The sequence below is a fragment of the Temnothorax curvispinosus genome, unplaced genomic scaffold, assembly GCF_003070985.1.
Source record: "Temnothorax curvispinosus isolate PA1 unplaced genomic scaffold, ASM307098v1 QBEX01017991.1, whole genome shotgun sequence".
Taxonomy (NCBI): Eukaryota; Metazoa; Arthropoda; class Insecta; order Hymenoptera; family Formicidae; genus Temnothorax; species Temnothorax curvispinosus.
The window spans coordinates 119,426-135,781 of record NW_020227771.1 but is presented as its reverse complement, the minus strand read 5'-3'; the positions used below and the strand labels follow the sequence as shown (position 1 = coordinate 135,781).

Genomic DNA, 16,356 nt, shown 5'->3' with positions numbered 1-16,356 from the left:
CGCATTACTGCGTTGACATATAGTCGATATAGACACCTTTATATCTTGCTGCTGCGTCTCGCTCGGTTACTTTCGTCTAACCGTCAGGTGCCTCCTTGGCACCGAGGATGACGACGGTGAGCCACGAGCACGACCGTAATGGTCGTGATGATCACGACACAGCGGCGACGGCGACGACGAGAGGATGCCTCGCGCGCGGTGCTCGCGATTACTCGCAACAACGACGCGCTTTCCCTTCACTTCACCTGTTTCCCACGAACGTACGTAAACGCCGTGGAAGTGCAGCGTCAACCATTGTCACGACGACAACGGTCCGGCTTCGTGTAGCCGTCGTTCGTCGTCACTCGGCACATAACCTCGCACCGTACACATATGTGACATATGTAAGTGACACCGTACACATATGAAAACGACAAAAGCTACCTCACCGTCGCTATCGTTTCCTTTCTGTACCTCCTCGCCGTCTTCCGAACTCGAGGAACCGTCTCTAACTTTCCTTATTTCTATTTTCTTCGGAATCTCGTAAACACGCGTGTGGCTTAATCGGCACAAAGTAAAAGAATGACCAACGGAACGGGAAGCTAACCCTAGCGGAAAGTTTTAGAACTTTAAAACTGTGGTACATCGGTACATAGTAGGGGCTACTACCATATGATCTCGAGGAAGAGGCGCGCAATACAATCAACATTTACCAATACCTATGTTATGTTGCACAATATCGATGATAAAGATTATGAAATCAAATTTTGATTTTGATTTATATTTTAATAAGAAAAATGTATAGTGTAATAAGAAGTGTTGTTAATAAACAATTATTATTAATTAAAAGTGTGATAATACATTTCTACATATATTGTAATGAGGAAAATTCAATAAAATAATAGTTTCGTCCTTTTAAACTATTATTTCGCAGAAAAACTTCTTGTGGATATTTTGTGTGTTTTTCTTGTGGATATTTCAAAGAATATTTTGGTGCAAGATTAAGTGCATTATTTATTTTTAATATGTTTTAAACTTGTTTAAACCTAAGCGTTTCCATTATGCCTCGGGTTTCCCTAGTACGATGTATGTGTATGTGTAGATAAGTATGCGCAAAATAGTTATTCTCTGTTTTTCAACAACGATCCGTGATTCTGCGCAAACAATATATTATGGTGCGGATATAAAGAGTTTGAGAACAATTGCTGTAAACTTCGGGAACTTTCTTAAAATTATTAAGCAAATCAGTTTTCAGATCTGAGATACAGTTTTGCTTATTGACAAGATGCCATTCATCTTGTAAGAACTTATTTACATCCTCATATAAATCTATATTTTTTAATCACATGTTAGTTTTTTGATTAATATATTTAGTAATAAAATAAAATAAAATAAATACATAAATTAAATATTTAAATACACGAATTTTAAATAATTAAATAAATAAATAGAATTATATATATTTATGTACACGATTATACGAGGAATATTAAAATTTACAACAATGTTCGAATATGTTTTTCATAAATTGTTCCGATATAAACGTCATCATATTATTACTATTTTTTAATTTATCACATTTAAAAGTTCGTAAGTGTGATGGTACATGATTTATTATTTGTTACAAAAGTATCCATAAACAGTGACAAGGGTAACGCCGAAACTGTTTTCGTGTTTCAAATAATGAAAACATATGTTTATGGTTAGTTTATTGGTTAATTCTTACGCATTTTTTTTTAATTAAATTCTTCACGCATTTAATTCTGTATTTTCCTTTAGAACACTATCGTGATATTTTATAACTTTTATTGGAATGTTAGTGACGTGTCTTGAAACTCGTCCTTTTTCTTCTTGATTTTCCGTATCACGAAAATGTACGTCACACAGTGCGACGTTAAAGTTTCCGCCTTTCGGACCTCACGTGACACGAATTTGAAGCGCCGGCGCCGAGTCGCATGATACCGCATAAACGGAGTACGTGTTTGAGATTTCGTATTTCATAAAAGACGCCGTTATATAATTGAATTTTATAAATTCTTACGTTGACGAAATGCTTCGACAAATTATCTCTTCAATTATTCTATAAATTATAAGTTATCGTGTATTTTCATACTTTCATATACAATGCTCATAGATTCTTTTTCAGAAAGATCTTGAAAGCGCGCGGTAAGCCAACTATCATTCTCCTTAAACTGTCGCGAGACAAGAAATATGAATACTTCAAAGAGCCTTAAAAATCCTCTTTCCATTCGTCGTTTTCGCTCCCCGTATTACTTCTTTATTCGAATTCTCCTAAAACATTCTTTCTTACAGGAATCTCGAGTCATGGCACACTGCGGTGCACCGCGCGGCGCACCGCATTTCTTCAACTCTTTACTCAGTAACGATGTTGCTCCTCGAAGCGAGACATCAAAGTTCCCGCTTCCAGGATAGCCGGGGATGCCAGGGTGAATGCGAGCTGCCAAATGGAAGATCCGCACGCACGGCATCCGTACACTGCGGCTCCGGCGACGGCTTGAGGATGCACGCTGGTGTACGCTCCGGCACACGCTGGAAAGCTTCTGGGTCACGAACAAACGTTCGTGGGGGGTTACAACCCTCCCCCTTCTCAACCGACGTCTGCTCCGTTATCTCCCGCGCGCCGTGAGAAATACACGCGGCAAAGAGGCGGAGCGACGGAGCGGAACCCCGAAGTTTCTTTCCCGGCTCGCGGAAGTGTCTACACTCTCGAAGACGGGCTCGCGCGCTGTGTTGTAACGAGCGACCGAGATCCGGTTGCAAATGCAAAGCGCGTAGGAACTTATCGAAGTAGTCGGCGAAATGGGCGAGATCATAGAAGCGCCCGCCGCTTCTCCACGTTTCCCGGAACGAGCGAGAAAGCGGTCTTGTAGACCGCGCGCGCCAGCTGGTACGCCCGCCGGAAAGTCTTACGATTATGGTCATTGCGCCAGTTTGGACACCGTATCGCTGCCGCCGCGCGAGTGCTGGGATAAGACGAGCTCTGAAAGCACCCGCCAGACCGTTAACGCGCCGTTTAGACGGCGCTTTAGATGATGAAGCTATTATTGCGCCGAAGGTGACGAAGTTAATATCGCGCGCGTCTCGGGTGAGATACATGATCGCGTAGCTGTTAATCCGCGAGTTAGGAGGTACTCTCCAGAAATATCCCCCGGATCTGTGGAAAATGGAACATCTACCTTTCCTACGTCGATTCTCAAGTTCCTCCCGGGTGAGAGAATGATTGGATCCGATGTGTGTCGATGAACTTGTTGAACTTGAAGATATGAAGAAAGTTGAACGTTGAAGTTACACAGTGTTCGACGTACGCAGTCGATCTTACATAGCTAAGTATACCTACGAGAATTCGTACCGAGAGTTTCAGCTGACGAAGTTGACACTATCTCTTCGACTGAATATCTTTTCGGCTCGTATTCTAGGCCAAGTTTACATTGAACACGCAATACTCGAGTCAAGTCAGCTGCTGGGGACTATTTACTTGACATCAAACGCATGCGTCGCCGACTTGCCGGCGTTTGGTTGGGCGGCAGGACTTGCTCAGGCTTGTCATAGTACCTTGGTAAACAAGAACTTTGGCTTTGTCATGGCTTGTTAGACATTGCCGTTCCTTATTCGCGTTTACTTCCACAAAAACAAAACTGGCAAGATAGAAAAATTGATTTGAAAACATACTCTTAAAATCTCATAGAGTGATTTCGCCACTAATATATTCGAGTGATTGCGATAGTCACTTCAAAAAGAATTGTCACTCTAATTTGAGTAAATGCGAGCACTCATAAGGTAGGAGTGAATTTTTCACTCAAATTTTTAGAGCGACTATTCTACGGGAGTGATACGATCTCACTCTAAAGCTACAGTGAATCACGAGTCACTAAAGATTGTCTGATAAATGACTCTAACAAAGTGAAATTTTCTAAAGTTCCTATAATAAGAATTAAGCCAATGTGACGATTTTTTATTGATCCGCCAAGAAGTTAGTGGGAGTGAGACAAAGCTATAACGGTGCCCTAACTCTTATTCTACTCTTAATTCTAGAGTGACACAATTCGCTCCTATGGACGCTGATTTACTACACTCGAAAAGAGTGCCCTTTCACTCAAATGGAGTGCGATTTCACTCTAACTTATAGAGCGCAATTTTACTCTTTCTTAGAGTGGCGAATCACTCGAAATGTACAGGCTCAATTTTCACTTTTTGTTACACTTGCATTTCATTCTTCGGCTTTATAATCCGATATTAAGAAAAGAACGACGGACCAATAATGAAGAAGCAGGGAACGCAGGGGAAATCTCGCTAAAGGCACGATAATGTTTTTAACCTCCGGTAGAAGCCGACCGAAATAACGCTCAAGTGGGAGCGGAATACGAGAACAGAGGTTTGCAAGATGTAACGTTAGCTCGCACGTGATTTGCTCGGTCATCAGAATAGAAGCGCCGCACCGCTGCAAAACGCTCGCCCGACCCTTTCATTCGACGTTTCGCATTCGAAATTAGCAGCCGGATTCGAAAGAGGAGAACTTTGATGTTCAGGGCGCTGCTGGTACGTTGTCACGTTGCCCGGTGCGACGGTGGTCTTCGAGTAATTACGTTGGTGGAAGGTCGTTCTACGTGACGCCGATAGACGGCCGCCGCGGGGCGAAAAAAAGCGTCGGAGCGGAAACTCGCGAGAAACGTCTCTCGTTTCTTTCTCTTTCTCGGACTTAATATTAATTTCCTCCTCATCTAAGCCGCTGGAACTACAATAACGTTATGTAAATAACTCGTAAAGAAAAAGAAAAATTCGATTTATTTCAGGAAATAGCGGTTAATTACTGAACAAGCGTTCGCTCTCTGCCGGTGGCAGAATCCTGCGCGCGGATGTTCCCGCCTGCATGTTTCCGACGAAGGAAATACCCGTAGAAAGGATACGCTGAAAGACTCTCCGCGGCGAGGAACGTTGAAAAGAGCTCTTAAAGAAATGAACCTTTCCTCGTTTCAAAGAGATAAAATTTTAAATTAAGATATTAGTGATGTATCAACAACGTCGGATAAAAGTATCTTATCGGTATTCAATGTCCAATGAAACACCACCGACGTGTGAATGATTTTTTTCCTATAGGATCCTTTCTCGTTGGCAATCTACATAACTTCGGTCTCCTTAATTTGGTTCTTACATACATTGTTGCACGTTGATAGAGCCTTAGTCGACAGGAGATAGGCAGCGTGCGAGAGAAGATTTAGGTGAAGATCCCCGCACGTTGAGGTGACGCGTTCTAGACAGGACTCCCTTACGCAAACGAGTCCTGATATCTTTTGTTCTACGAGGAGAAAACTTTGGAGCTTGTAACAACTCGGAACTCGGTTTACGTATTTCCCTAATGCATAAAAGACGCAATACATTGAACTGGTTTACGTGGTATTAAGTAACAATAACTACTTAATAGCGTCCATGATGTTTTTATTGAGAAGTTTCAAGTTGGTTTCTAAAATTGAATTACTTTACTGCAGCTATTCCTAAAAATTCCTCTAAAATTATTCACTTTATTGATTTATTACGTATTTTGTTAATTTGATTATGAGTTTAATTTATCCTTCTGAAATTATTTAGAGAATTTCTAAATATTCTTAATATGTAAAAAATAATTTAAATAAAAAATATGAGATATGTGCACAAAAAAGTAAGATAAAACTAAGAAAAAAAATATCTTATAAAATCTTTACTTGCTTTAGTTTTAGAATATAATTGTTGAAATAATAATTAATTACGCTATAATTATTCACAAAATTTACGGTAAATTCGCTCCTATATTTTACAGATATACGTATAATAAAAATAAAAATTATTTTAAATCTTCATTGATTTTATTGAAAAATTTGTTTTAATCCGGATGAAAATTCAGATTTGTTGATCGAGTTGATATATATATATATATATATATATATGGTATCTGTAGACGGTAGACGTTTTCGACATTGACAGAAATTATTCGGAGAACTTATCTAATATCTCGCGACGGAATCGAGAAATTTCGAGATCGACGAACCTGTTTACTCACATTAGTAGGCACTATCGGCTTCCTTCGGCAGCATGGTAGGATCACCGAACTATACCGCATCTCAAATAGCCTGATGCGTTCCAATCGATTCTCATTCACCGCAAATAGAATTGGGCGATCAATACCTACTGTTCTCCTGTAGATTTGATTATTGGTAAATCAGTCTTAATCGATTTATATGTTTCCAGTATATCAATCTAATACATGTACTATTGTATAGTTTCTCACTTATAGCGACATATTATACAGTGCTAAAAAAATTAAAAACAATTAGAAACCTGCACATTGCTTCCTTATAGTTTTTAAGTGTGCAAGTAAAAACCTTTGCTCACAAAGCTCTTCTATGAGGAAGCTTTTATTTTATTCGATGTATAAATAATTATTAGTGTTTATTTGTTTGGCTTCCTCATAGAGGAAGCTTTGTGAGCGAAGGTTTCTACTTGCACACTTAAAAACTATAAGGAAGCAATGTGCAGGTTTCTACTTGCACACTTAAAAACTATGAAAAAGCAATGTGCAAGTTTCTACTTGCACATTTAAAAACTATGAGGAATTAATGTGCAAGTTTCTGCAAATTTCTACTTGCACACTTCTTTTTATTGTGATAAGCTTTATTGCGACTAATATCTGTTATACTAATATCTGTTATATTAATATCTGTTATACTATTACAAAAATTAATTAAATAATTAATGTTTTTACTAAAATGATCCCTACTATTCAATCCAATGGCGCAACAGTTTGAATCGGACTTAGGCCTCCCCCAAAGTCATGTGCTTGTGGTGCGCACGTAGGTTGTACATAAGCGCATGGGACCTACAATTTAACGCTGGATCCGAACGACAAAGTAGAGGGGGTTTCTAGGCAAGGGGTACTCCTGACGGGCTGCCACGTACTCCGTCGAGGAGGAGAGACAAGCGATACAATTTTATTTATTTTGGTTCTCCCAGGACTGGATTCGAACCTGAGATCTTTGGTTTAGCAGACCAGTGAGTGCGCTGTCTGCTACGCTTGCTCTCATGATCCCTACTAATTGTGGATATTTCTTATTTCTATTTTGTTCAATCGGTTAGTTAATTCTTCCACGGAAGTAATGTGCAAGTTTCTAATTTGCACACTTTTAAATTATTTTTTTAAATTCTGTATCGCGTTATATTTTGGCAAAGTAAGGTAATACAATCTTTTTATTTACTCTTATTTTAATAAAAATTTATAGAGGAACGTCCCCTATTATGAGATAGGCTCCTAATATGCGACAGCGAGGTTTCTGCTAAACTAATAGGCCCTATCTGTTGGTTTCACCATGAACTTATTGCCTATGAGGTAAAACCTATTTAGTGAAAAATTCATTGTTTGATCGTGCGTGTAGTCGTTGCAGAGAAAGAATTGTGAAATTGGATGTTGTCAAGTGTCATGGATATGAGTCTTTAAACCTTATTTATTATATAATTAATAAATATTTGGCAATAAGTTCTGCATGGAGCGATAGAGTAAAATCGTATTAATAGGAAAATAGGGGATATGTTGAGTTGCTCAATTGTAGAGATTAGATTTGGTGATCGCAAAACCGCAAGGCGTGGTGTTCGTAACATGAGATACTCAGGGTACTTCTGGGTTGCTGGAGTATGAAAGTTATTGTATAGTAATAAAAGAAGAGAAAATACTATATTAACGTTAAGGCAAGGTTTATACGAATTTATAAGACAGTGCTGACTTTGATTTGAGAGGGAAGGGTGGAGGGGGAAGATTAGGTACAATATTGAGTATAAGTGGGTTTACGATTGTTGCAAATATGCTTCTCCATTACATTTATCTTTCAAAAACTTTAAATAAAGTTTTTTAATTACAATATCATGTATTTTGCACTTTATTAGCGACTTCCCGGGGTCTCTCATATTAGGAGCACATTTTTTCGATTTTTTTAAAAACTTATTTTTTACATTTTTCTAATTTTCAAAAAAATCAATATTTAAATTAAATTTTACATATCAGCATCTTAAAGCTTATTAAATTCCCTTCAAAATGACCTACTATATTTTTCAATTTTGCCCATAGACTTCCGGCAATCACACAAAATAGGTATGGTATCTCATAATCGGGTACTTTCCCCTACATTTTTTTTTATTTTAAGAAAGTTTTAATTTTTCCACAGTATAAATGCCTGTAGGTTTTTTAATTTTCGCAAATTTTGAGATATTAATTGGGCCATTTTTGCTTTCTCATGGAGGAAGCTTTGTTTTCGTAAAAAAAATTTTTTTTGAGTTGCTTTTGCCAATGTGTTCAGAATGTTCTAAAACGTCGAAAAATCGCTATTTTAAAAAATGTCGGTATGTGTATATGTATGTGTGTATGTGTGTATGTATGTGCCAAATTTACTGAAATTTCTATAACTCCAGAACTAATCAACCAAATCTTAACGAATTATATATGAAATAGGGGTAGAAAAAACTGAAGAATATATAGAATTAATAAAAATTGCTAATAATCAAGGGGTTCTTTTTTAATAAAATTTTGAATTTTTGCAGAAATGTTTGTTTATGCTTTAATTTCCGCAAATTTGGAGATATCGATCTATTTCTAATTTTATTATATTTTTCAGTCTTTTCTACCCCTATTTCATATATAATTCGTTAAGATTTGGTTGATTAGTTCTGGAGTTTTTTGCAAGTAGAAACCTTTGCTCACAAAGCTTCCTCTATGAGGAATTAGCCAAAACAAATAGAGGAAACTTTGTGAGCAAAGGCTTGCACACTTAAAAACTATGAAGAAGCAATGTGCAGGTTTCTACTTGCACACTTTACTTTTTTTTGTATGATATTTTAGCAAAGAAACTGTTTATTTTGTTAGAGGTGAACTTTTTTAAATATGCGAATATGTAATATTAAAAAAAAAAAGAAAAATATGATGTTCTACTACAAGCAGAGAAATGCATTCCTGATAATTAATGAAACTTAAGGCTTTGAAGAAGCAACATCTGACGATCAGCAACGCAGTACAGATGCTGAACATAATTTTTAGTTTGCAACTTCTTGCTACTATAACTATGATTTTCTCTCAAATCATTTTTGGATGTATTTCTGTATGCAGTGGTATTATGGATTGTTCACCAATTTGCGTAAACTGTTTGGTATAATATTCTCAATAACTATATAGCGTATTACTTTACAAAAATGGTGTTACTTGTTTGGGTTTACGCGAGACTGTCAAGAATCAGGCTGAAGAGATTCGTACCACGATTCACGATGTACTTAACAGCAGCAAAAATAACTTATACACTTTTTAGGCAAAAATTGGTAACCCCTTCACCGATCATCGCCAAATTCCACATCAACCTACCTTTAATGATACTCTATCCATAAAAAAAAAAAAAAAATAAAGCTCGATATCTCAAAATTTGCGGAAATTAGAGCAATCAAGTAGATTTTTTTAAACAGAAATCGAAAAACCCTTTATTATTAGCAATTTTTATTAATTTTATTATATTCTTCAATTTTTTCTACCCTTATTTCATATATAATTTTCTAAAATTTAGTTAATCTCAATTCTTGAGTTATAGAAATTTCAGTAAACTTGGTTGTTTTTTTTTTTAACAGAAATCGGTAACCTCTTTATTATTAACAATTTTTATTAATTCTATTATATTTTTCAGTCTTTTCTAACCCCTATTTCACATATAATTCATTAAGATTTGGTTGATTAGTTTTGGAGTTATAGAAATTTCGGTAAATTTGGCACATACACACATACATTGCACACCTGTAGTAATCCTGCTCAGTACGAGAGGAACCGCAGGTTCGGACATTTGGTTCACGCACTCGGTCGAGCGGCCGGTGGTGCGAGGCCATCCGTGGGATTATGCCTGAACGCCTCTAAGGCCGTATCCTCTCTAGTCAAAGGTGGCAATGATATTTCTAGGAATCTCGTGAGTAGAAAGGCTCAAAACAATGTGACACACTTACTAGGCGGCCGGTCCTTAGCGGGCCGGTCGTCGCCGCGCACGAGCCTGGTTTGCCGTACGGCGCCTCTGCCCGTCACCGTCGTCGGAATCTCACCGCTTACGACGGCACGGCGTCTAACGGTCGAACATGAGTTTCGCGAGTTCGATGTCGAGACTCGGAATCGTCTGTAGACGACTTAGGTACCCACCAATGCACACATACACACATACACACATACATACGGACATTTTTTTTAAATGCGGTATTTCGACGTTTTAGAATACTCTGAACATATTGACATCAAAAATTCAAAAAACATCTTTTCCTTTTCTTTAGTTTCTTCTACCCTTATTTTATATATAATTCTTTTAAATTTGGTTGATTAGAGAGAAGCCAAATTTATACACAATCACAGGTTCATATACGAATTTACGAAAAGAAAGCTTTCTCTATGAGAAAGCAATACAGAGATGAAGTATAAAAACCTATTTAAAGATGTGTGTATTTTTCAAGTAAATTTTAATTTCTTCTACGACAAATTGATTGATCAGTAAAAGTTTGTATGATTGAATGTCTTATAATTCGAAACGTGTTATATCGAGAGGAAATTATTCGGACTGAAACCGACACATACTGACACAATTGTTCTTGCTCGGACAAACATCAAGTTAATTGAGTGTATTATATAGTTAATGCAATCAATATGTAGTTAATTCAATACGCACGATTATTAATACAGTTGTGACAACAAAATATGTGTTGTTACGTTAACACAATGGCTTGATTGTTAAATTAACAAGTCGCTTTCTTTGCAATATCAAATGTTTTTTAATCGTTTTCACATATCATTGTACCATCTCTCCAAATAATGTTAATATTTATTTAGCGAAAGAAGATCTCAACAGCTATCACAAACGAGGGGCCATTCACTAATGAAATCAGGTGTACACCTGATTTGTAATCATGTGGTAATCAACAGTGAAATCAATTCGTAATCACGTGTAATCTTGCAATATATTTTGAAATCATTTAAATGAAACTACAAGCGTAATCAGTGTAATCAAAGAAAAATAAGTAAGAAATCGCGTGAAATCATTGCGAGTCGTTTGAAATCAGAACGAAATCAGTCTTTTATTAGTAACATGCGCCCACGAGACGATTATGCGTGTGCGCATAGGGACTTCGCGCACGTCGGGTGTCAGAGAGACACGGGAAAGTTCCATAGGCATCTCGGGCATAATCGTAAGAATAGGCCGCTAAATTTAACCGTCGGTTTAAGAATACAACGTATGAAGACGTAATTTGAAAGGTAAGTTTAAAATATTATAACACACTGCGCGTACTTCTAATTTCATAACCTTAATTTGTCCTAACCTGTTTTTTAAGTAACAATTAAAGTTTAGTTCTGACATTTGTAAATAAGTTTAATAAATCTTAGTCGGGAGCTTAGTTAAAAGAAGGCCATCACAAAGAGTATTCCTTTTAAATATTGAAGTATATATAAAATATAATACTACATGAATGGTGGTCATGGTTTTATTTACAACACTGACCACGACGTGTTGTTCTATATTTTAATAACTATAAGTAGATTATGAATAATAAATACTCAGCCAGCACAGAAAGTTCTATGTTATAATTGTCGTATAAATTATCAATTTGAAGTTAAATATGTATAATCTTTACAGAGAAATGGACGAAGCGAGTGAGAAAGATAAAGAATTGAAGAAAAAGAATGTTTCTCCCTCGGTTTCTCCCGAGGGTTCTTCTCTAGTTTCCCAAGTTACCAATGATGAACGACAATGTAATTTCTGGAATATACTAGAAAGGGATAGCGGAGCATACATATCCCCAACTATTAAAAACATTATGCGTTTAAATAACATGGACAATCCTCTTTCATTTCGGAACATTACGGAAGATGTATTAAAAGAAATCGAAATCTTTGCTCAAACTATGATGATATCTTTTATCGAACCCAACTCCAATATGAGGGACTATTTCGGAATATTTCACAACATGCCTGAAAAATTTCGTTTTATGATTGGAGACAGACATCTAATTTTGGAGCTGGTTAAAATGGTTAAACAAGCACCGAAGGATTATTGGAAGTTACCATCGACAGACTGCGAAGAATTTGGAGAACCGTCTTGTAAAAAACGAGCACTTTCTAAACCCGAAGACAAGCACATTTTAAAATCCGAGAAAAAATCTGAACTACATGAAAAGAAGAATCCTAATATCAGGGAAGAAATTAATAAATTAACAAAGCTTGTTAAATCTTTCAGTCAAGACGAAAATCTAAATAAAAAATTGCGTAACTTGTTGAAAGGATACGTACAGATCGAAGTTTCAATTAAGGAAATTTATGATGGAGAAACTTACCCTCAAGGATTTACATATGTTGCTGGAATTACTTGTCCATCGTGTTTATTTGTGACCAATATCACAAAATGTGGAACAACAAAAGGTAAAAGTTCCAGATGGATAATTTCCAACTTCAAAAGACACATTTTCCAACACCAGAAATCTACTGAACTTACTGAAAAGCGAGACAAGTCCTCAAGTAATGTTCTTCACTTGCTGCAAGCGTCCGCCAAATCACCCGCTCTTCAAAAGGAAACAAACTACGATTCTAACAGCAATGTAATTGGAGATGTAATTGCTGAATACACCATAGTGGATGATGAGTTGCTGCTTTCAGAAGGTACCGATGTCTCCGAGGATCTCTCCATCACTTCTATTATTTCAATGCCAGTTGACTCTACAAATACAAATATGTTGATAGTTTCTCCAAAGGAACCTGAAGCCTCAACTTCAACATCGCAGTCAACTGTGTCATCAAAAAAGGATAATATACAAGATGGAACGGCGACGGGGGAATGCTAACCCGAGATGATTATCGAACGAATCATCTCGTGGGAAAATTAATTTCTATAACAAATGTTCGACCCAAGATTCAATCACGTAGTTCTTTGCGCCAAACACGCTTGGCAAGAAAAAAGCGAAAATTGTTTTCGGTAGATGAGTTCCAACCGCGAATTTCTATGTACTTTCCGGTTCTTAATCAATTACAGATAGAACTTCAAAAAAATAAAGAATTAAGTAATGCTTTAAAACTTTTTTTGGAAAAGTCGAGCAATAATTCTAATAAAGAATTTTATCCGGCATCAACCGTAACACAATCTTCGTTTTTAAAATCTTTAGTAGATACTGCTAATAAAAACACAGGCAAAAAGAAAAGTGCTCGGTATAATGATACCCTTAAGCTGTTTGCAACTTATCTATACATTATAGGGGGTAGAATGCTATACGAAACGTTGTGTACAAATTTGCCACTGCCTTCGTTAAGCACGGTAAGCCGTACTTTAGATGACTCAAGTGCAATAATAATTGAAGGCGATATTCGTGTTGCAGAATTAGTAAATTTCTTACAGTCAAGAAATTTACCTACAGTTCTATGGCTTAGCGAAGACGCAACCAGAATAACAGGTCGGGTACAATATGATTCTAAAACGAATCAACTTGTAGGCTTTTCCTTGCCATTAGATGAAAATGGCATGCCTATAAAAAGTTCTTTTACGGCTACTTCTGCAAAACAGATTGAGGAGTATTTTATTAATAATACAGCAGCTAATTTATTGTACGTAATTATAGCACAGCCATTAGTAGAAAATGCTCCTTCATTTTGCCTATGTTTATACAGTTCTGATAACAAATTTACAGCTGATGATGTAATTAAGCGTTGGAATTATATGATTCAAAAATTAAAAGACGCTGGCATAACAGTACTTGGCATTTCTTCTGATGGAGATCCGAGGTTACTTAAAGCAATGAAAATATCGTCAAACATTGGCATTATTAGGAAGGCAGGAGAAAGGCAAACAATTTCACCAGTATTAAAATTGGATTCAAATCCTAACTCGATTATGTTGAATACGTCTTTCATTCAAGACACTGTGCATATTGGCACTAAATTGAGAACAAGACTTCTAAAGAATTCTATCGTATTGCCAATGGGTAGTTACATTGCTTCAGCAAGTCATTTAAAAATTCTTTACGAAATTGTTTCTAAAGATAAACACTGTTTAAATCAAAAAGACTTATCACTCAAGGATAAAATGAACTTTGATGCTGTCATAAAAATATCTCATCCAAGAGTGCGCGAGCTCTTAAAAACTAATGTCCCTGGAAGTGACGCTACAATAGCATATTTAAATATTATTCATCGGGCTCTTAATGCGTTTTTATGTAAATTGATGACCCCTTTGGAACGCGTTTTCAATATATGGTATTGTATCTTTTTTTTACGTTTATGGAGAGCTTATTTGAATGATATACCGGAATATTCTATAACGAACAATTTCATTACTCTCAATACATACGTATGTTTAGAAATCAATGGACAAAATTTATTAAATGTGATTTTAATTTTAAATAAGATGAATCAACCCGAACTTTTTGTACCATTTTTATTTAGCAGTCAACCATGCGAAAGCTTTTTTCGTCACTTACGATCAATGAGTTCTACTTGCTCAACAATTGTTAATTGCAGTCTCCTGGAAAGTATTCACAGAATTAAACGTATACAGTTACAGAGTGACATATCCTCAATGAGCTCTGTTGCAACTGAGCAAGGATTCAGCTTTCCGCGTGCTAAAAAGTTTAGTTCGACTTCTGATGTAATAAATTTATCACTTCCAGGCATTGAAGAGATACAGCAAACTATTGAAAAAGCGAAACTAGAAGCATTTTCAGATATTTCAATGTTAGGTATGAATGTTGACATATCAAAATCACAGTTCATTAACATAAAAAACATTGAAATCGGCGATATTATACGTTTAGAAGAAGATGATGCTAACGATCCTTCATTATACAATCAGGATAGAGATCAGACTTCTAATCACAGTTCTGATGCGCAAAGTATGCTGGACAATGAATCTGATGATTTTAACTTATTAGAAGATTTGACTGTTTTATCGTGTATTGAAGGATCGTTGAACCTTCGTGGTTACGATAAAAATAAAACTGACATAAAATCTGACAGTCCTTTTACCATTGTAAAAGATGGACAGAATAACGAGATTGTTGTTCGGAAATCTTCCATATGTTGGTTATTAAACCGAAATAATTGTAATTTAAGCAGTGATAGATTACAGCGTGTAAGAGAATGCGAATTTTCTAAGTATCGTTTGATGACTCGAAAGACTTCTGGTCTTAGTTTTTGTGAAACTCGCGAGGAAATACAGATTGGAGACTGGTGCTTATTTAAAAATATTGAAATAAAAAAATGCTTAATAGGTTTTGTCCTTGGATTTGCCTATATGGAAAAAAAATTCTGGAAGGCAAGAGAATACTCCAGTAACACTGCGCGAATTAAAGGCAATAAAAATATTGTGGGAGTACTGTGCCATTGGTACTCTGTAGATAAGGAAGAATGCTTAAATCCAGAGCAAATGGAAATACAAGGATACATAGACATTAAACAATATGTTATAACTATTTCAGCTCCATGCATGACTGATTTAAACTTAAGGCTAAGCCATGATGTTTTTGAAAAGATAAAAAAGTATTTATAATTAATATATTATACTTTTATAACCTTTTTATGATTATTATAACAAGCTACTTTGTGAATTAAATAAAGTTTATGAATACTATAAAATACTTTTTATTTTTTTACTTTTTCATGATGTACATTTAATAATACAAATTACTCGTATAATATTATATATATTATTATTTTAAACTTTTTAAAAAATTGGCATGTTGCTTCAAAAGTTAAATAAAATCTAATCAATTATATTAAAATTATTTAAAGCATTAATTAATGATTTCTATTATTATATATTATAATTTAAAATTATGATAAATTTGTAACATTATTTACATTAAAATTAGCAATAATAACGAGTAATGCTATTGAAATCATTTGCAATCACAATAGAATCATTTGTAATCACAATGAAATCATTTGTAATCACAATGATGTCATTTATAATCACTGTGATATCATTTGTAATCACAATGAAATCAGCTGTGATCACAATCGATTTCACACAGTCGTATAAAATCACTTTATAGTTGTAATCACATCGTAATCAACTGTAATCAATTGTAATCAACTGTACTTTGTAATCACGTGTACATCCAATAGCTGAGTGAATAGCCCCTCGATCACAAATGTAATATTTCCATATTTTTCTTGGAATAATTCTAATATACAAATTCGAAATTTATCCTTAATATAACTTCTTAAATGTTCTTTTTATCCTCTCCGAATAAAACGCCGTTAAAATTTTTAGAACCCATACCGCGGCGCGGATCAGATAGAATCGACGCTATATATATATATATATATATATATATATATATATATATATA

At 35.6% G+C, this 16,356-nt stretch overlaps 2 protein-coding genes across 2 annotated transcripts in view; both read left to right on the top strand.

Moving 5' to 3' along the window:
- Nucleotides 1-16,356, top strand: part of LOC112468015 (lachesin-like) — a 152,081-nt gene that overhangs the window by 41,974 nt on the left and 93,751 nt on the right. The gene's annotated exons all lie outside the window — the stretch shown is intronic.
- LOC112468016 lies at nucleotides 12,016-14,485 on the top strand. Its single transcript, XM_025037007.1, has 2 exons — nucleotides 12,016-12,676; nucleotides 12,758-14,485. Exons 1-2 carry the CDS (start codon nucleotides 12,049-12,051, stop codon nucleotides 12,856-12,858), a joined length of 729 nt encoding a protein of 242 aa, XP_024892775.1. The 5' UTR covers nucleotides 12,016-12,048; the 3' UTR covers nucleotides 12,859-14,485.

Bases quoted from the DNA above. Each gene is read 5' to 3' on its own strand.
- LOC112468016 (XM_025037007.1), top strand. From the start codon at position 12,049: ATGGTTAAACAAGCACCGAAGGATTATTGGAAGTTACCATCGACAGAC. The intron at 12,677-12,757 runs GTACCGATGTCT...ATATGTTGATAG, and splicing joins TGAGTTGCTGCTTTCAGAAG to TTTCTCCAAAGGAACCTGAA.